This window comes from Miniopterus schreibersii (genome assembly GCF_964146895.1).
Source record: "Miniopterus schreibersii genome assembly, chromosome: 3".
In the NCBI taxonomy this organism is placed as follows: domain Eukaryota; kingdom Metazoa; phylum Chordata; class Mammalia; order Chiroptera; family Miniopteridae; genus Miniopterus; species Miniopterus schreibersii.
Genome location: NC_138103.1, coordinates 3,429,499 through 3,456,641, shown reverse-complemented (window position 1 = coordinate 3,456,641; position 27,143 = coordinate 3,429,499). Strand labels below are relative to the sequence as shown.

Sequence of the window (27,143 nt, the reverse complement as noted above, 5' to 3'; positions counted from 1 at the left end):
CCCTTGTTCCTCAGAGTGTGGTCGGGGACCAGCCACAGGCGCATCACCCGGGAAGTGGGCAATGCGGGTTCCAAGCCCCATGAGCCAGAATCTGCGTCCTCCGGGGACCCGCGGGGGATGCGGGCACAGGGGAGCCTCAGCAGCTCTGAGACCAGCGCCCGCGCCTCCCCGCCCCGCCCCTCTCTCCTCCCAGGGGCCCAGCCGAGGTGTCTGCGTCCCTGGCAGGTGCAGGGGCGGTTTTCTAGGCTCGTTTCTCGTAGGGATCTGCTGAGCCCCTGTAAAAAGGCAGCTGGGGCGATCGGCTGAACCGCCCCTGCGATGGGCAGCTGGACTGAGGGAGCCTGGGCAGCGCCAGCTGCGGGTCCGGGGGCAGCCTGGGCGGGACGGCGCGGGGCCTCTCCGGGCGCGGGGCCTCTGCAGGTGGGGCCTCTGCAGGCGCGGGGCCTTGCCAGGCGGGGGCCTCTCCGGGCGCGGGGCCTCTCCAGGTGGGGGCCTCTCCAGGTGGGGGCCTCTCCAGGCGCGGGGCCTGTCCAGGTGGGGGCCTCTCCGGGCGCGGGGCCTGTCCAAGTGGGGGCCTCTCCAGGTGGGGGCCTCTCCAGGCGCGGGGCCTGTCCAAGTGGGGGCCTCTCCAGGAGCGCGGCGGCCGGGCGGCCGGCTGGACCCGACCGACGCGCTGGGAAGCAGCCGGGCGGCAGGGGGCGCTGCGAGGAGCGTGGAGACGGCGCGCACGGGCCCGAGCGGAGCGCAGGGCGCAGGGCGGCCTCGGGGCGGCAGCAGGCGCTGCGCGGGGCCACCGGAAGGCGCGAGCAGGTCGCGCGTGGGCCCAGCGCGGCCGCAGGGTGGCAATCGGCGCCCGGTGCCGGGACGCGCTCCCGCCGGCCGTCCCGCCTCGGCGGCCCGGAGCCCGCACCTGGGCAGGTGGGGGCGGGCCGGGGGCGGGCCGGGGCGGGGCCGGCGGGGCGCTCAAGAGCCCGCGGCGGCCGGGCGTGGAGATGCTCGAGCTGCACCGAGCGGAGCGCAGCGCCCGGAGCGCGCAGCCCTGGCCGCGGAGCCTTCGGGACCGAGCGAGGTGAGCCCAGCAGGGTGAGGCCGCGCCGGCGGGACCCGGGCGCCCGTGGCTTCCCGAGCCGGCCTCGCCGGGCGCGCTCGGGCACCAGCTCGGGCTGCCCCGGGCGGGGGCCGCGGCGCCGTCGCGGGTCGGGGGTGCAGCGCCCGGCGTCGCCCGCGCGGGGCCCGCGGCACACGGCTGGCGCGGGGGCCTCGGAGCTGCTGAGAAACGGGGCCCGGCCCGGGCGGCGCCCCCGCGCTGCCAGCCTGCGCTCCCCCAGTCCCGGGAGACGCCGGGCCGCCGCCGCCGCTCCTTCTGCGCCCTGGGTGTTTTCTCGGGCGCCCGGGTGGCAGAGAGACGCGAGCACTGGCGGCGGGCGGGCGGGGTTCCCTCCCGGGGCTTCAGCCGGCGGTCCACGGCCGCGGGACAAGGCCTGGGGCCCTGCTCGCGGCGGGCGGGGCTGGGGGCGCAGGCCCCTGGGGAGCTGGAGGCCCCGGGGGCTCGAGGCCCCTCGTTGGTGTGGGGGTAGGCGAGGGCCGGGTGGGCCTGAGGCTGCAGTGGAGTCGCCGTCCTGAGCCAGGACCCTGGAAGTTTAAAGAATGCTTCCCACTTGTGTCACCTTGGGCAAGTTTCCTAACCTCTCTGCGCCTCAGTTTCCTCCTCTGTGAAATGGGAAGAGTACTAGTATCTTATATAATTACAGTGAGGACTCAAGAATGTCATGTGCAGAAAGAGCTGAGGTGGATGCCTGGGGCAAGAGTAAGGGATCGATAAATGATAGCTGCTATTATTGTATTATTATTATTATTTATTATTATTATTAGAGGACTCCTGGGTTCAGATTCCTGCTCAGTCACTTTCTAGGGTGACCTTGGCAAGCTGCTTAACCTGTCCGTGTTGGCTTTATTTGCATAATGGGGAAACCCTGGGACCTTCCTCAGAAGACTTGTGGAGACTGAATGTGCTGTGAAGCGCTTAGAAGGGAGTGTGCTGTGTGTCAGGTGCAAATTCCCCCACAAAGGCAGCCCGTTACCCAAGCAGCACACCTAACGGTAGCTACCGCCTTGCTTTGCGTTGAAGTTGAGATCTTATTTGTGCAAACATCTACCTGTTTTGTAATGGGCAGGGTGGGCTTCCTTCTTTCCCCTGTAGTTTCACTGACATTGGCAAGCAATCCCCTGGGCCCAAGGTCAGTTCCGGGGAGGGGACGAATGGGACAGAGGGCCCCAGGCGTTGTCTTCAGCGAGAAGGGTTTGGAGACAGGAGCTTTCGGAATCAGTTCCTGTTGAACATTTGCAGAGCAGAAAACCTTGTATGTGACAGATATTGAACCTGTACCTAAGTTTTTTTCTTTCTGTTTTAAAATAAACAAACCCTTACTAAATTTTTGCCTTTGGATTGTAGTGAGAGAGGAGGTGGGGATGTGCAATATTTTAAATGACAAAATAAATTCTGTTCCTCTTGCCAACAGGCTAATAGCTTAATTTTGAAGGTCAGAGATTGCTTTCTCCCTCCCAGCGGGATCATGCGCCTCTGTGGAGGGCTCTGCGTGGTCTGGCTGCCTCGGACCTCTCCCCCCCGCCCAGCACTCTCATTCCTTTGCATCATAAACCCGAAACCCGCTCGCATCCTAAGTGAGAAAGCCTCCCAGTTTTGCCCTGGCTCCAAACTTTGGACAACACCCCTTGGGGTCAGGGGGGAGAAAAATTAACTCAAGTCCAAAATCCTGCCTGAAGAACTTGATGGGGAAACTAAGGTCCTTGTCCAAGACACAGGCCCTTGGATAGCATGGGACCACCCTGTACATCCTAGAGTATGTCCTCATTTGCCTCTGTCACCTATGGCAGGCACAGGGGACAGAATTTCCACACACTCTCCTCCTTCAGACCAGTGGGAAGTGATCACATTACCTGTTCAGCGTTTGGAAAGCAATTCGCTCAGGACCCCTTCTCTTTCCTTCTCACTTTAGTCCCAGGAGCTACTAATTCACTGCCTTGGGTGGAGGCAGCACCCAGCACAATCCTGGCCCCTCAGGGGCAGGTACCATGCTTCTAATCCAGCTGCTCCACTCACCGAGCTCTGTGATCCTGTACAAGTTACTCCACTTCTCTGAGCTCATTTTACTCTTCTGTAACATGGAGATAATAAGAGTATCTGTAAACCTACCTTGTGGGGCGGTTAAAATATGAGATGAAATATATATAGATTATGTGTTTATATAGAGACTATATGAGACTAATGGGACTACATATAATAATCATGAGATGACCCTAGATATAGATACATATAGATATAGGTAGCTATAGATATAGATATCTAGACATTATATGAATTCATTTCTAAAAGGAATGTCATTTCATATCAAAGTTTCAGTAATTGAGATGCATCATGCACATTGACGAATGTGGTAATTTGCTTTCCAACACTCTCCCCCAAACAAAGCTGTTATTAAGTCAAAGTGTATTCTATCTTAGAATCAAGGAAATATGGCACAGCCCCTGGCAAATATTAAGTGGCCAATAGCTGTCGGCTATTGTTGTATTAGGTGCCCTAGAAACACTAAGAGCTTGACTGTAAAGTGAAGAAATGAGGCAGAAACGAAACAGGAACTCTCCACTTTCAGTAAAACAGCAGGAGGACTGGGAGGACGTGGTGGGAAGGGCCTGAACATGATCTAGAGACTGTCGGGAAATTCTCTTGGTAGATTTTATCTGTCAGGATCAGTTTGCAGGGTGTTTGCTCTGTGCCAGACCCTGAGCTGGGCACCAGGGGGCAGGATGAACTAGGACTGCCGCCCGCCCTCCCCGAGGCAACAAGGCCCAGGGGGCAATACTAGAGCCACCGCAAAGCAGGACAGGAGGTGCAGAGGCTGACGTGGCTCCGAGAGCTCCTGCCTCAAGCACCAGGCGAGAGATTCTTCAGACCTGCCTGTGATTCACAGGGTAAGCCCCATGCAGCCCTGCACGCTGGGCCTGGGGCCTCAAGTGGAAGGGGCGGCTCTTTGGCGGCTGTGGTGGCCTGGAGAAGGGGCCAAGGCCTCAGAGCGCAGGCCGCCCAGCCCACGGAGGGAGAAAGGAAGGCGGCCCGAGGGCACGTGGGCGCCTGGCCTCCAGGGACGTGCCAGCAGGCCCGACGGGTGAGCTCACCTGCTTTGCTTCTCTGCCCCTCCAGCCTGCCTGCCCTCCCAAGTGCCATCCTCGCCATGGCTCCTGGAGAGAAGATCAAAGCCAAAATCAAGAAGAACCTGCCTGTGCGGGGGCCTCAGGCGCCCACCATCAAGGAGCTGATGCGCTGGTACTGCCTCAACACCAACACCCACGGCTGCCGCCGCATCGTGGTGTCCCGCGGCCGCCTCCGCCGCCTGCTCTGGATCCTGTTCACGCTGACGGCTGTGGCCCTGATCTTCTGGCAGTGCGCCCTCCTCGTGCTTTCCTTCTACACCGTCTCTGTCTCCATCAAAATCCACTTCCAGAAGCTGGATTTTCCAGCAGTCACCATCTGCAACATCAACCCTTACAAGTAAGGGGCAGGAGCAGGGCCTGGCATGGGGACATGCCCTCTCCAGATGCCAAAGGCCCTCCTGAAGGTGACACACTCCAGCCTGCAGTCACGCCTTTTAGAAATTTAAATTCATTGCCAACATCGGTAAATTGCCCTCTCTCAGCCCCTAAACCTGTACCAGGTTTTCCGTCCATCAGCTGCTTCTGAGGATGGGTTGGCTCAGGGAAGGCAGGGGGAGACTGCAAGGATCAGTTTTGCTTGGAGGTTGGATCTGGAATGAGCTATCACCCCCCTCACACACACACACACACACACACACCCTAGACATGCACACACACGCACGCATGCACGCCCTGGGCTCTCCAAGCTCCCACCCTCACTGTCCCCAGATGTGAGCTCAAGGCTGACTCAAAAGTGGCACCCAGATGACTTCTGGAAGCATCTCAGCCGCCCCAAATTCTCACCTGAGTGAACCCAGCCCCACTAATTGAGATCACTGGGCTCTGGGCAGAATCAGCCCTTGGTTCGGCTCTGTCGTCTGCCGCAGGACCTGTTCTAAATGGGTCACTGGCGTCCTTCTCAGGATTATTGAAAACGGATCTGTGAGGCAGATCAGAATCTGGCAGAATTTGTCAGAGCAGGTGTGGGGGTAGAGAGAAGGGAAGAGCAAGGGAGGAAGACTCTTAAAGGGAACTGACTGGGCCAGAGTCATCAATGAGCTGATGGCAAAGCTCAAAACCAAAGTCAGGTCTAAGACTCATCCTCCACTGCAGTCTTTCTCTTCTTTTCTTCTGCCTCCCTCCTGTCTTTCTTCCTTCTGTCCGTTTTTTGTGTCCTAATGTCAAATCGTCACACGACCTGGGGCACAGAGCTGAAAACCCAAACACGTCTCTGTCCTAATGGAGCTGATGTTGTGCTAGAAGTGTGCAATACTAACACATACGATTAGCACTGGGAAAATCAGAATAGTGACCATCTAATTAAATAGGTAGACGTAATAGCCCCATTTTACAGATGGGGGAATGGGACACAGGAAGGCTAAATGACTTGTCCAAGGTGACACATCCAGAACCAGGATGGGGAACTAGAACTCAGGCAGACTGGCTCACCTACTACGCACTGGACAAGGCGGAGAGAGAGGGAGATTGCTAAGGCCAGGATCCTTGGGTGTTGGGAAAGATGGTATCACTGTACTTCAGTCCGCCGACTCCTGTATCATTCTTCTGTGTTCTTGGGGTTGTCAAGGTAACAGTTCTACCTCTTCACTCCCAGCACTGACGCAAGGAGAATCAGAGGGCAAGGGTAAGTGTGCTGGGTGGAGATGGAGCCTGCCCCCTGGGGAGACTCCTACTTATCAGTGGCTGGCTTATGGGAGGCACCTACAGTCACCACTCCAGAAATGCTGGTTGTGGCAAACTCATCAACACATCCTGAGAACAAGCTGACAGTGGTGGCAGAGGTGAAGCCACAGGAAGTCACACCAGGGTACACAGGAGCTGTCCCTATTTGCTCAAGCCAGCGGTCACTTGGGATGGGGCCAATCGTAAAAGGCCTGGTCTCCTAGGCCAAAGGGACAGGAGCAGTGGGCACAAGGCTGGCACATGTGGATGGAAAGCAGCACAGAGAAAGCCAACACTGTGCCAGAGGGGCTTCTGCCCTCCCTGACTGCCCCTCTCCACCTTGGCAGGTACAGCGCCGTGAGGCCCCTTCTAGCCGACTTGGAGCAGGAGACCAGAGCGGCCTTGAAGACCCTGTATGGCTTCTCAGAGATTGAGTCTCGGAGCCGCCGAGAGGCAGAGCCCTGGAGTTCGGCATGGGAGGGCACCCAACCCAAATTCCTCAACCTGATCCCACTGATGGTCTTCAACGAGGGTGAGACCAGCAAGGCCACAGACTTCTTCACGGGACAGAAGCGCAGAGTCAGTGGGAGCATCATCCATAAGGCAGCGGACGTCATGCATGTCCAAGAGTCCAAGGAGGTGGTGGGATTCCAGCTGGTGAGTGCCTGTGCTCATGGTTTGGGGCATGGGGTAGGCTGGAGGTAGTGGGTCCAGAGAGGTTTCTCCTTTGCCATTAGCCCCATGGTCCCACTGGAGGAAACACATCCAGTTACGGTGAATGGGCTACAGGCAACTGACATGGATGCAGGCCGTCTTGAGCAGAAAGCAAATGTCTTAAGTGACTGTAGCTCATGCAGGCCTCTCCAAGGACAGAAATTAAGGAAGATCCAGGGCTCTTGGTGACAAGAAATGATGGAATGTCATTTAAGATACTGCTGCTATTAAATAAGCTTCAAATATGTTTAGTCTTCTTGTTAATTCATCCATAAAGGTAGTTTCACATCCCATTTTGGGGCATCTGATTGGCCAACCTCAGGTGACCTGCTGTCTTGCAGAGGGTGGGATCCTTGATGGACAGTCTCACCAGACTGTATCCATAGGGGGAAATGAAATTTCACCAGAAGGAAGAATATAAATAATACACAAGAGAAACACCCAATGTTTCCTGCATTGCTTGCCTTCCTGAGAGGCTCTCATCTGACTTCTCATCGCTCCTTCTTAATCCCATCTTTTCTTCTTAAGGGTTTGGAAGAGGTAGTCATTCACCAAAAATGAGTTCCATTATCTACCTTCCTGGGCAAACTCAATCTCCACCCTCCCCTCCATGCCCCAGCCATTCCTGCAGGGTGAGAGCTACTTCTATACCTTCCAGCCCTGAGTGCTGATTGTGAGACCTCACGACTACAGATCCTGAGAAAACGGCCCTTTGTCTTAATCACTGAGACTTTTCAAAGTCTTCCTGGGCCTTTACATAAGATACCTACAAGGTTCTCCTTGATACCAAAATCAACCCTTTGGCCTCTGTCTTTTAGGAGAGTGTTTAAGGCCTGCATGGTGAGAGCACCTGGGATGTGCTTCAGGGTCCCTGTAAAGCTCTCATTACTGTATATTTTAAGTGCTGGTCTTCCCAACTACCATACAAGCTAGGGAAAGGTGGTATTTTCACCCACATTTTGTAGGTGAAGTACAGTGCCTCGCCCTGATCCTGCAGAGAAGCAGTGTCGGAGCCTGGGCTCCGGTTCAGAGATTTAGGCTGTGGAGCCATTAGGAAATGTGAGGGCCATACAGGAACCTGTAGTGATAATCAGCCAAAGCCCTGACGTGTGGGGCCCTAGTTTTGCTTTTCGCCTGGTAGGGAGTCATTTCTTCCTCACTGACCCCCTTCTTCGTGCTTGAGGCTTGAGGATGATGTCCCTCAGCCCCCCAGATGTGAGAGGAAGCCCATCCTTACCCAGGGACCCCTCCTGTTCCCCTGAGTGTCTGGTCTGGAGTCTCAGCTTCTCACCCTTACAGTCCTTCTGAAGGTCAGTGGTAGGGCTGATGGCTTCAGCCTCGTGCCTCCTCTTATTCGCAGTGTTCGAACAACACGTCCAACTGCACCGTCTACACCTTCAGCTCGGGAGTCAATGCCATCCAGGAGTGGTACAAGCTGCACTACATGAACATCATGGCACAGGTGCCCCTGGAGAAGAAAATCAACATGAGCTACTCTGCCGAGGAGCTGCTGGTTACCTGCTTCTTTGATGGGGTGTCCTGTGATGCCAGGTGAGGAGAGGAAGGCCGTGCTCTCAGCTCCGAGGACCGGTGGCGCTGCACGCCGGGCCCCTCGCGTGCACCTGCAGCTCAGCTGTAGGTCTTGGGGGGGGGAATGGTGCTCCTCTCCCTGGCCCTGTCCTTTGGAAAACAGCTTACCCAGGAGCTGGGCTCTAGGGTCAGTGAGGAAGGTGGAGATGGTGTAGAGTCAAAATATCCTTTATCTCATTAAATTACTCATAAAAACAGAAGTAGATGGTGTACATACAACCTTGCATATTACCTACCATCCTGCATACCAGTGATGGAGAACCACTGACCTAACGTAGAGGGAGGGAGGTTGTGATGTGGTTCCTTCTCAGAGAATCATGTCCTAGGACTGGGGATTGGAATGGAAAATTGTCAAGTATTGGCTGAGAACTTCGAGAACAGAAGAATTTGGGGCAGACATATGGCACAGGAAACACCAGGTCAGGATGGAGACGGAGGTGAGATTGAGAGGGTGAACAGACAGCAGAGAGCAGTTCCACGTCAGCGTGGGTCCACCCGGATGAGAGGCTTGCTTGTCGCTTATGGAGGAGCGTTGGGGAAAGCGAGTCCTGTCTGTCACCCATTGTTCATGAAAGAGAGCTGGCGACGTTAGCACTGGGCTCCTGAGCTGGGGGCCCAGCACAGCCCCTCTGACCCATGTTCTTCCTCCACAGTAACTTCACACTTTTCCACCATCCAATGTATGGGAATTGCTACACGTTCAACAATAAAGAAAACGAGACCATCCACAGCACGTCCATGGGCGGCAGTGAATACGGTGAGGAACCTGCAGCGAGGCGGCCCTGGGCGGCGGGGCAGGTGGGGCGCTGGGGGCGCTGGAGCCCCCGAAGCGCAGGCGCTCTCTGCCTGGCCAGAAGCCGGGACGGCACTTGCCCTGTTGCAGTGTTTCCGTCAGCATCTGTGTGGGTTCCTCCTTGACCGGCCTCTTTCCCCTGTTTTGACCTCTCCTCTTTACCTGTGAGGGAGCAGTGGCGACTTGGCTGAGGTTTCTGCTCTTGGGGACCCCTCTGGTTCAAGCTTGTAGCTGGAGCGAGTGACGCTGCGCAGGCAGCTCCCAGCAGGACTTAAACCCAGGCGTGCTGAGCAGGAGATGAGGGAGGCAAGCACTGTACCTTGATCTGGGCTAAGATGACAGAAACCCAGCTCTGCCACTCACTGTGTGACCCCGGACAAGTTACTGCACACGTCCGTAAAGTGGCAACAATAAGAATAGCTCTGAGAGAAGGTCACTGAGAAGACCGAAACTGTGTAAAGCACTTAGACTAGGGCCTGACCCTCGCTGGATTAGTCTGCTCGGGCTGCCGTGACCAAATATCACAACAGACATTGGTTTTCTTCCAATTCTGGGGGCTGGAAGTCTATGATCAAGGTGCTGGCAAATTTGGTTTTTGGTGAGGCCTCTCTTCCTGGCCATCCAATTCAGTTTATAGCATACACGAAGCACCCAGTAACTGCTAGATGTGGCTGTCATTGCTACTATAACTGCCATTGCTAGTCGGGTGCTGCTCTCCCGTTGCCAGTGCCATCACCACCACCAACAGTGGCATTGCTACCGCCAGGGCTACTATGCTGCTCTGCAACCAGCCCGTAGGGAAGGCAGGAGCTCGGCAGACTGGCCGGGCTTCCCCACAAAGAAGAGTTCAGAAAGGTCCTGAGCAAACTGAACACAACTGATAAGGCAAGGTCTTGTCACGGAGGAAAACCTCACTTGGATTGCTAGCCTAGTTACTGTGTATTCTGGGTCCTTACCAAGCCTGCAGGAAACCGTGACTCAGGGCACACGCTTCAGTGAGAAGACGTCATCTGGCACTGTCCCTGCTCTGCTCCGTGTGGGCTGTGTGACATCGAGCAAATCGCTTCCCCACTCTGGGCTTCTGTTCCTTTACCTACGAATGGACAAAGTCAGAATTACTCTCAAAGTTCTCTTCTTTCAACCCATAGAGGCCCTGCCCATTGGCTCCTTCATTTACCAGGCATTTGCTGAGTATCACTGTGTGCCCGGCCCTCTTCCAGGTGCCAGGGCAGGCACCGGGGCTGCTTTCAGGGAGCTTGCACTGTAGGAAAGCGAGATAGGTAGCAAGTGGGCGAAGCCACACAGATGGTTTCTGGTTACAAATCCTGACAGCCTGTGATGGAAATGAGGCAGCAAAGGGGAAGAGGGGCCTGGGCTGCGGTGCGCTGGCTGAGGCGGGAGCTTTGTTTCAGATCAGGGCGTCCAGAAAGGTGGGCCGTCTGGGGACGAGGGGAGCCAGGAAGGTCCACAGGAGAGCGTTCTGGGCACTAACAAGTATAGACCCTGGGAAGGAAATGAATTTGATGTGCTCTAAAAGCGGAAAGACCAGTGTGCCTGGAGCTTCTTGAGGGAGGGGAGAGCGGGCCGTGGGGGAGGCACTACACCAAAGCCCCGGCAGCCACAGCCGGGCTGGCGGAGTTTGTTCTATGGCATTCCGTCCTGCGAGGTGCCACCAAGGGGCTCTAGACAAGGGAAATGACCTAACCTGATCTCTGGTCCCTCCGGCTGCTGGGTGCAGAGTAGACGGAAGTTAGGCCAGGGCCAGATTCACCACCAGTGCTCACCTGTCCCCTGTGGGTTCCACAGCCGCAGAGCTGCTCGCTGCTTGTCTCCTTGGATGCTCAGCAAAGCTCCCCATCTAAAGGACCCCAAGGGGGTGCATGTCGAGGGCAGGGTAGCAGCTCCCTACACTCAGCAGAACTGTGGATGACACTGATTCTGAGCCCCTGTTTTGAGCGAGTCAGGCACCACTCCCCCCCGCGGAGCTTCCCCAGTAGCCCTGTCCCCCTTTCTCTTGTTGGAAATGCCCGGGCCTGGGTTTGGGGGCCCCCGGAGCAGTGAGCGGGGGGCCGCCCCAGGTATGTCCTCCCAGCCTTTGAGCACAGCGAGCTGCCTCTCCCCCCAGGGCTGCAGGTCATCTTGTACATAAACGAAGAGGAATATAACCCCTTCCTGGTGTCCTCCACCGGCGCCAAGGTGATCATCCACCGGCAGGACGAGTACCCCTTCATCGAGGACGTGGGCACAGAGATCGAGACGGCCATGGCCACCTCCATAGGGATGCACCTGGTAAGAGGATATTCTGATTCCATAGACTTGGCGAGGAGCACGGGTTTTTCCCCAAGGCAACCAATGAGGCGCGGCTTGTGGAAAGTGTTGGTTTCCAAAGGCAGCATGGCCCTGTTCTCCGGGGTTACCCCCTGGCCGATCCGGAGGTTACTGAAGGCTGTGTTTGTAACCTCTGTACAGGTGAGCGGGGCAGGGTGCCATTTGGGGAAAGAATTGAAGGAACTGTCCTTGTCCCAAAGGCAGACACCAGCATTTATGGAACCTGTGCTGGAAGTGAGGCGACAGACACCTGCTGCACGCCTGTCGGCAACGGAGATAGAGCAGGTGGCCACCATTCTTTCTGGGCATCTAGAGGCCCGCGGGGCGCGTAAACCCTATTTAAGGGCTAACAGCAAGTCACTGGGCAAACAGAGATCTATTTAGCCCCTCACACTTCCATCAGTTTCGCCTCATTTACCAAGAACCCCCTGCTCCCTCAAGCCTTTGACCTTCTCTGACCTCAGCGGGTGCTGAGCACACTCATACCTGCCCACAGAAGCACATCTGGGCTGCAGGCGCCCATCCCTGGGTCAGCCACGTCCAAGGGGAGCAGAGGGACAGTGAGAACTGTGCTGGTCTGCAGGCTGGGTCTTTTATGCCAGTGTGTATCTCTCCCCCCACCCCACCCCCCTCTCTTTCTCTCTCTCTCTCACTCTCTTTCTAATAGAATGACTCTTTCAAAAGTCTTTTTTATTAGTGTTTTCATTCAATATTATTTTATATTAGTTGCAGGTGTACAGCACTGTGGCCAGACAATCTAGAATGAGACTTAAGAACTTATTTAAAGGGGGTGTATACACGAAGTAAGAAACCCAAACCGTAGCCAGGAACACACCATGCAGATGCACCTCCTTTCTGTCCCTGGCCTCCGCCCCGCTTCCCCTCACCGTTGCTGTGTCTCGGCAGGGATGGGACAGTCTTCAAGTCTGTGAGTGCGGGCATAAGCGTTTCCCTCCTGACGGACATTAGGTCCTTTCCAGGCACAACCAAAAGTAATGGTGTGACGCGATGTGGTGCGTAGTTGCCTGATTACGTCCCGCTGTGGGGATGGGCGAAAGTGAATGGATCTGAGTGTGTGTCTGACGCGGTCTACACCCCACCGGCAATGTGTCAGGAGCTGCTTCCCACCAGCTCCTCTCACCAGCAGGTATTAACCAGCTTTTCATCTTTGCTGATCTGTCGAGACGAAAATGGTATCTATTATAATTTTACCTGACAGTCCTTATTGGCTTTTTTTTACCTGTTTGTTGGGGAGAAAAGTCTCCTTGTGGGCTGTTTACGCCTTTTTTTATGCCCAACCCTAATGCCTCGGTTAAACTCGCCGGCCTTGGCCTTCGCGCCTCACTGGTCTCTCCTCCAGAGTCAGAGACAAGCCCAGGGACCTGTATTTTTACCAAACCCCGGAGGTTATCCCAAGAGGCAGCCAACCCAGGAAGTCGAGTAGCTCCGCATGAGAGAAGCAGTGTTTCCCCCACGAAAGTAAAGCTAGACTGACACAAAAGGCTTAGCACAGCCGTGCCTGACGGCTTCATGCTGGGTTAGGAAGCGATATGCTGGACACGGGCTGATATGCTCACCCACCATTTATCCACTCAGCAAGCGTTTTCTGAGCCCTCCTATGTGCTGGACATTGGGGCCACATCAGTGCAGAAGACGCTGTCCCTGTCCCGTTGGAGCTTGGGGTCCAGCAGAGAGGACCAATAACAAAAAATTACACAGATGGTTCATTGTAACCAACCTAAGCGCTAAGAAGGGAAAAGGGGGATCGCAGAGGGGCATGTCATGGGGGTGCCTGACCAAAGGCTTTTTTAATAGGGACATTTGGGACATTCAAGGACTGCTTTCCTGAGGAAGTGATATTGGAGTTAGACAGCAGAGGTGGTGAACTGGGGTGGTGATATCCCAGAGGAAATTTGTGGCGTCACTGCCTCATGGTGTCCCATCAGAGGGCAGCCCTGGACGGGAGGTGCCATCAGGATGGCAGCCTGGAAACCCCGCTGCTTAAGAGGCATGTTGTTTAGGGGCTGTGTTCCAATGCGGGAAGTTAATTCTGACAGGAGAAGTCTCCTACACCAACTTGGCTGCGTGTGTGCTGATTGCCCAAGAAAAAAGTCTTGAGCCCAGCCTGCTCCAACTGTGGCTTGAAAAGACAGTGGCCCCACTCGAGGAGCTGAGTCACTGATTCCTGCTCACCTGCAAGTCACCCGCCTCCCAGGTCAGCACAGTGAACATTCTGAGGCGACCCCTCCCATGCAGCTTTATCTGCGTGCTGCAGAAGGGCCTGGGGTTTCAGCACATCCCTACCTCATCCCTCCATGCTCTCCCTGCCTTCTGCCTCTCACGGGGTCTGCAGACTCTGGGGGCAGCTACAAGAGCTTGGCAAAGTCCCAGAACCAAGGAATTCTGCCCTCTGGTTTTCTTCTCCAAGCTTAGAAATACCCACCACATTGTTAAGCAAATATTCTCTTTGCCAACTGTGGGCAAACAAAGACATGGGTGGGTTTTCTGCTACGCCTAATTTGAGATGCACAAAACCAAAGCCACAGAGCAGGGTCGGTCAGCTCTTGCTCTGATTTATGAGATGTACAACAAGAAAAAACCAGGGATTACGAAGAGGTCAGTAGGGAGTCACTAAGAATAAGTCCAAACCAACTAGACTTCCTTCCTTTCTTATTTACATTTTATTTGTTTGTTTGATGGGCATGTTAAGCCGGTAGATTCAGTAGTTGGTTAGGCAGTGAGTTAACAAAATCTCCTTCATTCACCAAGGGACTGTGTCCCCAAAGCACCGGATATCCAGAGTTGAAGACATCAGAACACCTACCTCAAAGATCTTACCTTTACGAGGCCAAGACAGCTCGCCTTTGTAATGTGGTCCTCAACTGTGGGAACAGGGACCTTCTTGTCCTTCCTCAGACACAGTTCTTAGAAGACAGCAGATCCTCAGTAAATATTGTTGGATGGATGGATGGATGGGTGGGTGGGTGGGTGGGTGGATGGGTGGATGGATGGATGGATGGATGGATGGATGGATGGATGGATGATGGAAGCTGTTTGTGAAGGCTTCCTAGATGATGGATTCTTGAAGGACAAGTGTCAGTCAAACACGGTCAAGGAAGGTAGTCCAGACAAAGGGCATAGCAGTTACAAAGTGGCCACAGACAGGATTTTAAGCTGTGTAGTGAAACCTTTTGAAAAACCACATTGGCTGAGTGTAATCAGGATACTAGGAGCAGCACATTTTCAGTAATTATAGAAAGAAATGATAAGCACCTTCGCCGAGGCGATGGCTGTGGGGATGAGCAGAAGCGAGCGGATTCGAGAGAGATTTCAGCATGGTAGCACAGAGCTTGACAACCACGGTCAGCGAGGAGGGGCCAGGGAAGCTGGACTGATGTTTAGCTCTGGCGTGGGCAGTGGGGTGGATGGAGGTACCGGGCTCAGAGTTAAGGACTGCAAGAGGAGGCGTAAGTTTGGGGGAGAAGGTGGCTGCTTCCTTTTGGGACATACCCAAGTGCCTTTGGGAAATCAGGTGGAAATGTCCAATAAGTAGCTGCTCTGAACCTGGAGCTGAGGAGAAAATCAGTGGGGAGGGGGTAATAGAGTGTCATCCCAGACGTGGGAATAAGCGCCATCACCCAGGACCTGAGGCAGAAGGCAGCTGCTGAAGGTCTGAGCAGAAAGAAGATGGGGAAACAGAGGCAGAGAAGTAGGAGCAGAAGCTAGAAAGAGTTGGCATCAGATAAGTCAAGGAACAGAGTTCCAAGGAAGAAAGGTGTGAGCCAAAGGGCCAGATGCAGCTGAGAGGCCAAGCAAGAAAAAGGGCAGAAGGGGTTGTTCTCTGGTTTGGCACCCAGGTCACCAGTGTTCTTCCCCAGAGAAGTTTTCAGTGGAAGGAGCGGAACAGAAACCTAAGTACAATGGGTTGAATCACGAACAGGAGACAAGGAAGCGGGGGTGTGGGCCAGCCCTGGAGGGGGCGTTTCACTGCCATCGTGAACCCTGCTGTACATTTTTAATCTTAAAGCACATACACCCTTCTTTTCACAAGCGTGTGTACAGTAAGGATTAAGTGCTCAGACTCCAGAGCCAGACAGCAGGGCTCAGACCTGCGCTCTGGTTGTGTAATCTGTGTCTCAGTTACTTAATCTGTAAAATGGGGATGCAATAATAATGTTCCTTCATAGGCTGGTGAGAATTCAGAGAGTTGATCTGTGTGAAGCACTTAGAACAGTGCTTGGCATGTAGTAAGTGCTCCTTCAATATTGGCTATTACTCTACATTTTTTACAGAAAAGGGATGTGAAGATAAACATAAAGTAAAAGAGGGGTGGGGAAGTTTTTCTTGTCCTCGGCGACACCTCCTTCCTTCACGAAGGGCGCGTTGGTCTCTCGCATCTACCAAGAGCGCTAATTATTTGCTGTGTGTGTTGCAAATATCTTTGCACCGGAGTTTTCTGTCTGGTTTGCTCCAGCTATTTTTTCAGAGACAGAAACACCAGATGTTTACAGACTCAAATCTGTGTTTCAGTCATCATGTTTACCGAGGATTTTCCCTCCTCCAGATCAGACGCTGAGCCCAGTTTCCTTCCAGTTATTTTATTATTTCGTTTCATACTTTAACCCACTACATTTTTTTCTGCAGGAGGTGAAGTGGAGATAGAATTTACTTCCTCCAAATAGTTCATAGTCCTCACTTGTAACCTTTATCATACACAAGTAACTTTTATAATTTATTGCAACATAAAAACAGAAAAAAGGAAAAAAGAGTTAAACCGCTCTAACTCCACCTCGGGCACCCTGCTGCTCCCCGGGCTTCTCCCTGGCACAGCTCGTGCCTTTAAAGCCGCGAGCTAAGGGCTCCCGAGTAGCTGCCTCCTCCCTCCTCCCCCGGGATTCTCAGAAGGAAGCAGATGGGGCCTGGTATGATAACGATGGGGCCTGTTCCCCACACCCACACCCACACGCATGTGCATGCATACATTTAACCACACCCACGCATACTTCTGCGTGGACATACACACATGCACATCACATGGATGCACAGACATGTTTGCATACTCATACGCACATGCACATAACTTGCACACGTTCACACACACATATACCCCGTGTCATTTTTGTGTCTCTCCCTAGGACACAAGCCGCAGTGTTTCCCTACCCAGCATGGACCGGCAGTTCTGTAAAGCTGACGGTGGAGTGTGGGAAACGGAAAAGTGAGAGGGAGGGTGGGAGGGAAAGCAAGAGCTCCGCGTCCAAGTTCATCCGTTGGAGGCTTGGAGAAGCTAAAGACCTCTCTGTCCCTCAAAAAGCCCACTTGCCCTGTGCTTTGGAAGCAGCCTGAGTAGCTCGGGCACTCTGAGTTTAATAAGCGTCATTACAGAGTAAAGGGCCATCAAGTACTCGAAAAGCAGAAAGATTGACAGATAGCATCTCACAGGCAGTTTCCTGGAGGTGCCCATGGGGTGGTTTGCAAGGAGAAGGAGCCCTGGCCACCTTTGCTGGTTGCACATGGCTTACCTGGGTGGACAGACCCCGTCACCTCAATGCCAGGGTGGTATAGTTGCCCCCAGGCTGGTAGAGCTCATAGCTGTCACTCTAGGCTCTTAGACAGGACAGCTGACACAGCTCCACAGGACTGGGGAGCTCCAAGGACATCTGCCCAAGCAACCCGCTGCTGGGAGAACCTTAGAGGGTGGCATTGAATCAAGGTGACCTCCAGGGAAGCCGCTGCTCGGCATCTCTGTATCCAGTGCCAGCCCAGCCCTGGCATGTACCAGAGGCCCTGAGTCTGTTTGCTCCCAGCTATTAGAGGCATGAAGTAAGTCTGTGTGTTCTGTGCTGACCCTGAAAGTTAGTGAGAACAGGAGATTCGGGGGCATAGGGAATGAGTACGTGGCTGCCTGTCTGCTATCTGCCTGTCTGTCTGTCTGAGATCAAGATCTGATCTGTTGGAGTGGGTCCCTGGGAAAGAGGGGGGACTAGATGGCTACTTTGCCCTTTGTTTGCTTCTGCCGTTGAAATGTTTTAAAATGAGCGCTGTAGGTTGCCCTTGAGGTGCTTGCCATTAACTGAGGGAGACGACCAGGCTAGCAGGTGACTTCCAACACGAGCAGGGGGTTCTAGCCTCACTCTCCTCCATTCCTTTCCCTCCAGTTGTCTGCCTCTCTGTCCAGGCAGCCTTCAGAGGAAAGAGTGTTCTTCCTTCCACAGATCTGCCGCCCGCTTTCCCTTCATCCGCTCTCAGAAGGAAAGCCCACCGTGCGCACTCCCCGCGACCTCGCTCTAGGGAAGTCGTAGTTCTGTTCCCTTGGGGTTCCCCCTCGGGAGACAGTAGCCTCTTTTCCCCTTAGCTGGCTTGTCTGGCTTGTTTATTTGCAGTGACAGGTGTTAAACTAGAGCCAAATTTCGGAGACCACAATAACCGTACCTTAATAAGGCTTGGGAACTGTGAGCAGCAGTGTTCTTACCTCCTCTGATCAGGGGATCGTTCTGCTCCGCTGGGCATTCCTTGGCCTGGGGCCAGAAGACAGGAGGGCGGGACGGGGGTCCCTCACTGGGACGCACCCCCCAGCAGGCAGCCACGGCTCGTTGGCCCCCCGCCTGCTCCCCGGGCGTTCTCCAGCGCCTCTGCCACCTGAAAGCCAGTCCACGACTCTCCGTGCTTGGCCTCCGCTCTGGCTTCATCTCCAGCCGCTTCTCCCCCTTTTGCCGCATTCAGCCACCCTGGCCCTCCCTCGCCCCTGCTGCTCCCTCTGCCTGACCCCTTCCTCCACCTCTTGGCACGTCCAGCTCCTCTTCCATCCCATGTGGAGCCAACATGGCCCTTTCTCAAAGACAGCCCCCCGATCACTCCCAGCCTCTCTGCCCACTCTCGCTGACCATGGTCCAATTTACTTACTTATCTGTTTTCTTGGCCATCCGTCTACCCGACTAGAATGGAAGCTCCATGAGAACAGGGGACTGGTCTGTTTTGATCACTGGTGATTCCATAGTGCCTAGAATAGCCCCAGGCACCTAGTAGGTGCTCAATCAATGGTTGTTAAAGGGATGACTGAATGCCTTTGCGGCTCCCAGGCGCTGCTACGTGCTCCCCGCCCCCTCCCCTGCCCCTGCTCTGGGCCTCAGGGAGTGGGCTGAACTGTGCTGTGATTACAGACGGAGTCCTTCAAGCTGGGCGAGCCTTACAGCCAGTGCACAGAGGACGGCAGTGATGTGCCCATCGACAACATCTACAATGCTGCCTACTCCCTCCAGGTATGAGCTGGGGGGACATCCAGCCCTGGGCTGTGGCCTAGGCCCAGAAGACAAAGTTATATATAGGCTGGGGTGTGTCTGGGACCAGGAACTGTGGTGAGAATCCTTGGGGTTTATCCAAACACCTCAAGAACAAACGATGCTGGCCAGTTCCAGTCCCCTTGATCCGTCTGTAACCAGAGCTTCATTGATACATTGAGGTTTGCATGGAACACAATGTGCAGCTGACACAGGCCGACTTCCTAAAAGGGCCCTGAGTGAGGGACAGGCGGGGATCATCTGGAGAGGCACTGGCGGAGGGGTCCTGAGCTTGGCTTCCAGGACCACTTGTGCCGCTCACTTGCCGTGGCCTTGGGCAAGTTGTGTCATCCTCAATAATCACAGGAGAGGTTGGATTGGATCAGGGGCTGCTAATTGGCAGCCCCCAGACCCTTTCCAGGCTGCACACATGGTTTTTCTGGCCCAGGTGGTGTTTAAAAGTCAGGGAATTTCAAAAGAAAACCAAAATTCCCAGTTTCTCCTGGGAAACAAGGCTGGGCTGTTTTCCTGCAGGATAGGCAGGGGGTGGAATTGCCCCAATAAACAAGGCATGTGTTCTGTGGTTCCCTGCGGTCCCCACTAGTCCCCAGTGTATGGCCTATAGCATAGGCCCTCTGGGTGTCTGAGTTTTCAACCTCTAGTGCCACCACCTGTTATGCCTCATCTCACACCCTTGGAGTGGGCAGTTTGCTGCTCATGGGGGTACCCAGAGAATAAAAGGACCAGGTGCCCCTCTGCATGGAGTCCTCCTGCTTAGACAAGAGCTGAGCTGTGAGGTGGTGGGAACCAAGTGAGAGACTGTTAGTCAGAGAATGTCTACTTTTAAGAAATGAAAACACAATCAAACTGACTTCAAGACCAAAAAAAAAAAAAAAAGGTCAGCTCATGTACAAACACTTTACATAGATCAATTCATTCCATGCTCAAAGGTGAAGAAACCAAGGCACCAGAGAGCCTAAGTAACTTACCTGAGGTCACACAGCTAGGAGGTGGCAAGTTGGGATTTGAACTCGAGTAGCCTGCCTTCAGAGCCCCTGCCATTAGGTTTTATGCTATAAGCTTTGTGAATATTGTGGTAGCTTATGATCCCCAAGGACCCTGTGTGGAGGGCTGGGACTTGAGGTGGGAAAGTTGGGGACTGTGCTCCTCTCTGTTTCTTGGCATCTGCTCCAATTTTCCCATTTACCTTTGGGTCAGTGCTCACGTGGTAGGAAATGGCCACCCCAGCCGGGCTCCAGCTCAGCCTGGTCTCCACCTCTCTGTTAGTCTAAATTCTCAATAAACTTTCTGGCTTGGTCTCTTTGGAGTCAGGGGACCACCCTGGCCCAATCGGCTGTGACCTGAGGGGCACATTTATGTGGTCTCCGAAGGCTGTGGGAGGCTGACCCTCTGCATGAGGCTCGTGTGGGGAGGGCTCCTTGGCCTCCGAATGCAGAGAGGTTAAGGGAGTCACTGGGTCTCCTCTTTCAGATCTGCCTCCACTCGTGCTTCCAGACTAAGATGGTGCAGAGCTGTGGGTGTGCCCAGTACAGCCAGCCTCTGCCCCCGGCAGCCAACTACTGCAACTACCAGCAGCACCCCAACTGGAGTGAGTGAGACCCACCCCAGCCAGCCCGGCACACCCCAGGAGCTGGGTCAGCCCGCTGGCACCAGAGTGTGCTCGGGCGTACCGGGCCCCTTTCTGAGGGAGGTGTGGTAGAGACGTTAACCGGAGTTTTACTCCTGTCGTCCAGCCGGGCTTGACTGATTCTTTCCAATTAAGAACCGAATGCTACAGCCCAGCCTGTGCTAAGAGCTTGAGCACCTCTGTCAACTCCAGGAGGCAGCAGCTGTTGGTAGTACCCTTCCATAGAACAGGGAACTGAGGCTCAGAAAGGTTAAGCAACTTGCCCAAGGTCACACAGCTAGGGAGTAACAGCCCTAATCAAGGGCTGCGACCCCCCCACTCGTGTCCCTAGTCACCGCACATCACAAAGCAGCATTGGTCCCAGGGAAGCAGGGCTGTGGGGAGCAGCGGGAGACCGCGGGGCACCGCTGGAGGCCCTCGGGAAGGGCCCGCGGCCCCGACCCACGCTGCCCTCTCCTTGCCCCTCAGTGTACTGCTACTACCAGCTGCACCAGGCCTTCGTGCAGGAGCGGCTGGGCTGCCAGGCCCTGTGCCGGGAGGCCTGCGGGTGAGTGCGCCTGGGCCGGGGCGGGCGGGGGCGGCCGGGGTGCCAGGCCCTGTGCCGGGAGGCCTGTGGGTGAGTGCGCCTGGGCCGGGGCGGGCGGGGGCGGCCGGGGTGCCAGCCACACTCACCCTGTGCCCTTGTCCCCCAGCTTCAAGGAGTGGACGCTGACCACCAGCCTGGCGCAGTGGCCGTCTGTGGTTTCTGAGGTCAGTTCTTCCGCCCTCCGGTCCTCCTCCAGCACCTCGGCGGGGGGCCGGGAGCCAAGGGCCGGGGCTGGGAGCCAGGGCTGGGAGCCTGGCTGTGTCCTCAGGCCTCAGGGGTGTGCGGGGAGGCGGGGGCCGGGTGGGGGTCAAGTGCGGAGGGCAGAGGGGGCAGAGGGGGAAGGCCAGCGGCAGGGCCTCTGCATTCCCCAGGCCACACCTTCTTTCTCCATCCCAGACATGGCTGCTGCGCGTTCTCACTTGGGACCAAGGCCAGCAAATAAAGAAAAAGCTCAACAAGTAAGTTGCCTTGCACCCTGTCTCCCCTGTACCGAGCCTGTCTCCCCTCATTGCCAAGCCTTCCCCTTTCCATTCACGACTCCCTTATTTGACAAATATTTGTTGAGCTGTGTCCTGAGCCTGGCCCTGCGTTAGGCCTGGGCTCTTAAATGCTTTGACCACGACACACACTATGAAAATGCTTTCCACGGTGGCCCGCTGACCGGATAACCGAGGTACAAGTCTCGCGGAGCAGCCTTCAGGCAGGTTCAGGCGGCCGTGCCAGCGGAGCCCAATCAATCGCTTCCCGCTCCAGCTGCCCGAGCACAGTTCTGAGCGATTGGTGCCCATATCAGCTGGTCAGAGTGGCAGCTATCTCTGCACCCCATACTTTATTTCATTTCACTTGGCGAAAGGCACTGGTCCTGGCCCAGTACATTTATTTCATGGCTTCCTGATATATCTTGACCTGGTTGGAAAAATACTCCACTGAGCCTTGCACTTCTAATCCCACTTGAATTTTCCACATCAAAATTTATTTCCAAGGTACCTCTGGCAAAAATCAGCCCAGGGACCTCAGCAGATAGAGACGAAGGTGGGAGGTGACATGGGGCTTGTACGTGAAGTCACATCTCTGTGGGCTATTCCCTCTCCACAGCGCCCAGCACTTGGCTGGGCCCAGCGGGAGCCGGTCCAGCCTCCAACACATACTAAATGTTTTGTGCCAGGTGCTTTGTGAGCACTGGGTACCATGATGACTGAGCAGACATGACCCCTGCCCCCAAGATGCTTTCAATCTAGCAATAAAGAGACTTTGACCAAATGATTGCACACTATTAAGCCAGCATTGCAAACTGGTGACTCCCGAGGCTAAATTAGCTCCACAAAAGTAACCCATTATCTCTAGCTTTTCCTGAAAAGTCAGAAGTTCTGAAAATAGCAAACCTCCACCAAAGAGCTTAGTAATAGCTGCCCTTTGGGGGAAAGTGTGAACTTTCCAGCCACGATCCTATCAGGAGGCAACTCAATACTGCAGTTAAGAGCATGGACTTTGAAGTCAGAGCTCTCTAGGTTTCAACATCGGCTCTGCCAATGATGAGCTGTGTCATCTTGGGCAAGTTCCTTCCCGATTCATGTCTTAGCTTCCACATCTGTAAAATGGGGATGATTAAAACACCCTACTTCACAGGGTTGTGAGAATTAAATGAATTAATTGACACCAGATTCTTGGAACAGTACTTGGCAACACAGGAAGTGTCCAATAAACATTAGCTGCTATAATTGGTTATTACCATTATTATCTTATACCCAGCCTACCTCACTCATTTACATTACCTTCTGAGATTGCAATCAAATAATCACAAATGTCAAGACTTAATGCAGAGCAAGGTGCTATGGGAGTATAGCTGGGTGGACTGACTCAGTCGGGAGGTTGGAAAGTGGTTTTCGATTGATGAATGGCCCGAGCAGCCAGGCCCAGGCTGGAGATGTGCTCTGGGTGCAGAAGGTAGGCCAGGTTCTAAGATCCTGTGGAGCTCAGAGTCTGGGCCATGCTGGGGACTGGGCAGGAGGGAGGCAGCTGCGCTGAAGAGCTGGTCACCTGGTAGAATGTAAAGGCGCCCAACTCACCTTGGCCCTGCCTGTTGGAATTTCTGCAGGACAGACTTGGCCAAACTCTTGATATTTTACAAGGACCTGAACCAGAGATCCATCATAGAAAGCCCTGCCAACAGTGTGAGTAGCTCCCTTCCGAGACCTGTCCTGGGTCTATGGTGCCCATCTGCCTGGCCTCGGGAAGCAGAGTCAGATCGCAAGGGTCTAACCAGGCCTTGGATCAGGGCGGGCAGAGGAAGAAATGGGCAGGAAACCTGCTCACTTCTTCCTCTAAACCCACTGAGGGCCAGGGCTAGCCAATGGCTCTCTTGGGAATGAGGATCCCTGCATGAGGCCAACCTGGGTGACTCTGTCTTGATGGTGTGGCTTGGCCTCTCTTGCAGGTCGAGATGCTTCTGTCCAACTTCGGTGGCCAGCTGGGCCTGTGGATGAGCTGCTCCATTGTCTGCATCATCGAGATTATCGAGGTCTTCTTCATTGACTCTCTCTCCATCATTGCTCGCCAACAGTGGCAGAAAGCCAAGAGGTGGTGGACCCAGAAGCAGGCACCTGCCTGCCCCGAGGCTCCTGCCAGCCACCAGGGACAGGACAACCTGGGCCTGGATATAGATGATGACCTACCCACTTTCACCTCTGCGTTGCGCTTGCCTCCAGCCCCAGGGGCTCAGGTGCCTGGCACACCACCCCCCAGATACAATACCTTGCGCTTGGAGAGGGCCTTCTCCAACCAGCTCACAGACACCCAGGTGCCAGCTGAGTCCTGAGGCAGGGTGAGGAAGAGAGATCTAGCCAGGACCACCAGCCATGGTCTGAGAACTTGGACCCTTTCTCCTGTACACAAAGGGCCCTCTATACCCACTCTGGGCTTTTCAGAGACATTGACTACGAGACTGCTTTGAACAACAAGATGGGGCCTGGACCTGTGCAGGGAGCCTGGCAGGCCCTGCCCAGCAACACTTAGAGTCATCCCGCTGAGACAGATCCCGCAGCACAAACCCTTAGCACGTGTGCCTGGAGAGGGATGGGGCCTAGGAAGTTGCGCCTGACAGAGTTCTTTGCCAGAACTTGAGAGAGAAAGACTCCAAAGCCTCCAGCCAGGTTGGAGCCCAAGGACGTGACCTTAGGTATGGAGGCCTAACAGTGTTGACTGGTTCCATCAATCTGAGGAAGCTCTAGCCCCGGGGCTGGAGCTGTTTGTGAATGAACTGTTTTTGGTCACTGACATGGGGGCAAGGTCTCCTCTGTGCCCTCAGACAGGGAGCTGGCCCAGGGTCCTCAGAGTGTGCAGGAGGGAGAGGGTGCAGTCAGGGGAGGCCTGGGGATGTGATGGGAGGCCCTCACTCTGGGAACTGGGGTGGGGCCATGTTCTGGGCAGTGCCCTGGGCCCTTTCCCAAGCAGAGAGGAGCCAGTTAAAGGGCATTGCTGGACACCCCTGTCCAGTGGTAGCCCAAGGCCTAAAGGATTATGTCCTGATGAGCTGCTCTTCCTCCAAGGCAGACGCCTCCGCCACTCCCTCCCATAGCCATGCCCTCCAACCTGCTAGCAGCTGATGGATTAAGCACAGGGTGGGTGTTGGATGTCAGCACAAGAGCGGTGTGCTGGGTGCTGTCCTGAGCTATTACGGAGTTTAGTGTCGGGCACTGCAAACTAGGACCCTCAGGCCAAGTCCTGTTTTTGCCTGTGACCTGAGAATGGGTTTTTTAATCCTTCACTTCTCGATGGTTAAAACATATCAAAAGAAGACTATTTTGTGACTCAAGCAAATCCTCCGAGATTCAGGTTTCAGTGTCCATGAATAAAATCTTACTGGAACATAGCCGAGCCTGTTCATTTAGATTGTCCGCCGCTGCATCTGTGCCACGAAGCACAACTGAGGGGCTGCTGTGGGCTGCGGGGCTGCAGTGGGCTGAGCTCGCTAAGCCTGAAATATTTACTCTCCCGCCCTTTATGGAAAAAAACCTTCCAGCCCCTGGAGTAGCACCTTAAGTAAGTATGACGATTCCGTTTTATGGATGAAGAGACAGAGGCACAGAAAGGTTAAGTTACTCGGGTGACACAGCTAGGAAGTTGCAGAGCTGGGGCTGATTCAGGCAGCGTGACTCCAGAGGGCCAGGGCACTTGATCGCTCCCAATCAGCGTCCGCCTTTTTAGGGTGAGGCTCGCCTCGGTTCCGGTGGGAGGAGGGGAAGGCTGGATACCTGGTTATGGGGCAGGAGGAACTCCTGCATCCATGGCCTGCATTTCAGGACTGCTTCCTGAACAAGGTTGGCTGCTAATGGAGGCAGAAGTGCTGGTGAAAGAGCAGGGGCTGTGGGACTCTGCCTGACCCAGAGACTCCTGGTCCAACCTGCCCCCGGGCCTATAGTGGCAACGGCCATCTTGTCCTCTGCGGTGGCTCCACAGGACCTCGAGGGGTGGGGCGCTGCGAGGAGGCGGGGCAGCCAGCAGGGAAGAGGTCACCCTGACCCCAGGCTGGAGCTCCTTGAGGAGTGGGCGCAGACGCCAGCACTGATGCGGGCAAGCATCAGGTTACAGAGGGCGCCAGCCTGGCTGCCATCCATGCCAGGCTGGGTGGCTGCAGCCAGCGCAGACAGGGACTTGCAGTGGATGCCTGCCTGGACATTGCCCAGAGGGAGCTTCCTCCCCCCACTCCAGCAGGTTCATGGGATCAGCATGATGTCACGGTGGGAGTGTTTCCAGCAAGGAAGGGTTGCCGCTGGCTTTGTCCAAGGTGAGGCCATGAGCACCTGGAGCCAACACCCCCCTTCTGTCCCCCGGGACATGTGCATGCAGACCCCATGGCTCCAGCCATCTCCTTCCTGCCTGGCACCGGACCCTGGGCTTGTGCCCCTGCCAGGCGCGGCCCTCTCTCCTCCACCCACACTTCCAGGCCAGGTACAAGCTCCACCCCCCCAGAAAGCCCACCCATACCTTCGCTGGCCCGAGAAGCCGAGCTCCCTCCCTGTGGCGTTTCCATCCCCTGATGTAGGTTTTGTCCCTTTGCTGTCTTGCTCTAAATGATGAACCCTTTGAGAGCAGGAATTGTCTTAGCTGTTTGTCCCTAGACTGGGGCAGGGCTGAGTAGAGGGATGGCATTTAGGAAAAGTTTTCGGAGCTAATAAAAACAGTAATCAAAGTAATGGCTGCCATGTATCGAGCACTCACTGCTCGCCCGGCTTCTGCTAAGCACTGCGCCCACCCAGCCGCGGGACGGTCACACGCAGGTATTCCCACAAATAAGGACACTGAGGTCACAGTCCCCAGCACACCGCCTGGTATCCGCCACCGTGCAGAACGGTGGGAGCCTTCCCAGGAGGCCCCGGCTGCCTGCCCAAGGAAGCCCCTCCGTCCGCGCCGGCTCAGGCCCAGCCTGCCGGGCGGGGGGCCTCCGAGCCCAGACAGAGGTGGAGCGGGGAGACCGCTTCATTCCCAGGCCCCGTGGACAAGTGGCCGGAGTTACTGTCTCCAAGGGACCGTGACTCCATCTGTAGGTCGAGGTTATGCGTTTTCTTGACGCATCACTGTTCTCAGGCTCTCACTGCTCCTCTGACTCCCTCCCGGGCCCCTGGGTCCCAGACCCCAGTGTCCCCACAGCCACACAGCATGTCCTGATAACAGACACCTCAAGCTCAACATGGCCCCCAAGCCGCACCCGTGGGAGGAGATATCTGGTAAGACGCTGACCGCCCGGCCAGTTTGGCTCAGGGCTAGACTGTGGCCCGCAGACTAAAGGGTCTCGGGTTGATTCCGGCCAAGGGCACGTGCCTCGGTTGCAGGCTCACACCCTGGCCCTGGCCGGGGCCGTGCGGGAGGCAGATGATCCATGTGTCTCTCTCACAGCGACGTTTCTCTCTCTGTCTCTTCCCCTCCCTTCCACTCTCTCTGAAAAATCAATGGAACAAATATCCCTGGGTGGGGATCGACAACAACAACAAGACGCTGACCGCTACAGAGCCATGCAGGAGTCCTCAAGGGTGCGTGAGGTCACCCCGGAGGACAGCAGGCTGCAGGGAGGAGAGGGGATGGAGACCTGCGACCTCCGTGCTTAACTAGCAGCTGGAGCGGAGACGGAGCCGGGACAAAAGATGACCAGCACCCACGAGGCCCCCCTCCTCCTCGTGGGTCTCCCTGTCCCCCAGCTCTGACCCTCTGGTCGCTTCTCAAAACCATTATGCTACGTGATGGAGGCCACATATTGAACGATTCCATTGATACAGATACTCCCAATAAGTAAATCCACAAACACGAAAAATAGGTTAGCAGTTGCCA

General features: G+C 55.2%; 1 protein-coding gene across 4 annotated transcripts; it reads left to right on the top strand.

Annotated features, from left to right (window-relative positions):
• The first annotated feature begins 214 nt into the window (after positions 1-214).
• On the top strand, positions 215-24,691 carry SCNN1G (sodium channel epithelial 1 subunit gamma). Of its 4 annotated transcripts, none has more exons than XM_081133688.1 (13): positions 215-420; positions 4,220-4,567; positions 6,237-6,546; positions 7,964-8,154; positions 8,847-8,950; positions 11,112-11,275; positions 18,472-18,570; positions 20,080-20,197; positions 20,705-20,783; positions 20,929-20,986; positions 21,219-21,280; positions 22,918-22,993; positions 23,257-24,691. In XM_081133688.1, exons 2-13 carry the CDS (start codon positions 4,251-4,253, stop codon positions 23,635-23,637), a joined length of 1,959 nt encoding a protein of 652 aa, XP_080989814.1. In that variant the 5' UTR covers positions 215-420; positions 4,220-4,250; the 3' UTR covers positions 23,638-24,691. The 4 variants fall into 4 exon arrangements, with proteins under 4 accessions (XP_080989814.1, XP_080989815.1, XP_080989812.1 ...); XM_081133686.1 differs by lacking the exon at positions 215-420 and adding an exon at positions 995-1,069; XM_081133687.1 differs by lacking the exon at positions 215-420 and adding an exon at positions 3,637-3,990.
• The last annotated feature ends 2,452 nt before the right edge of the window (positions 24,692-27,143 follow it).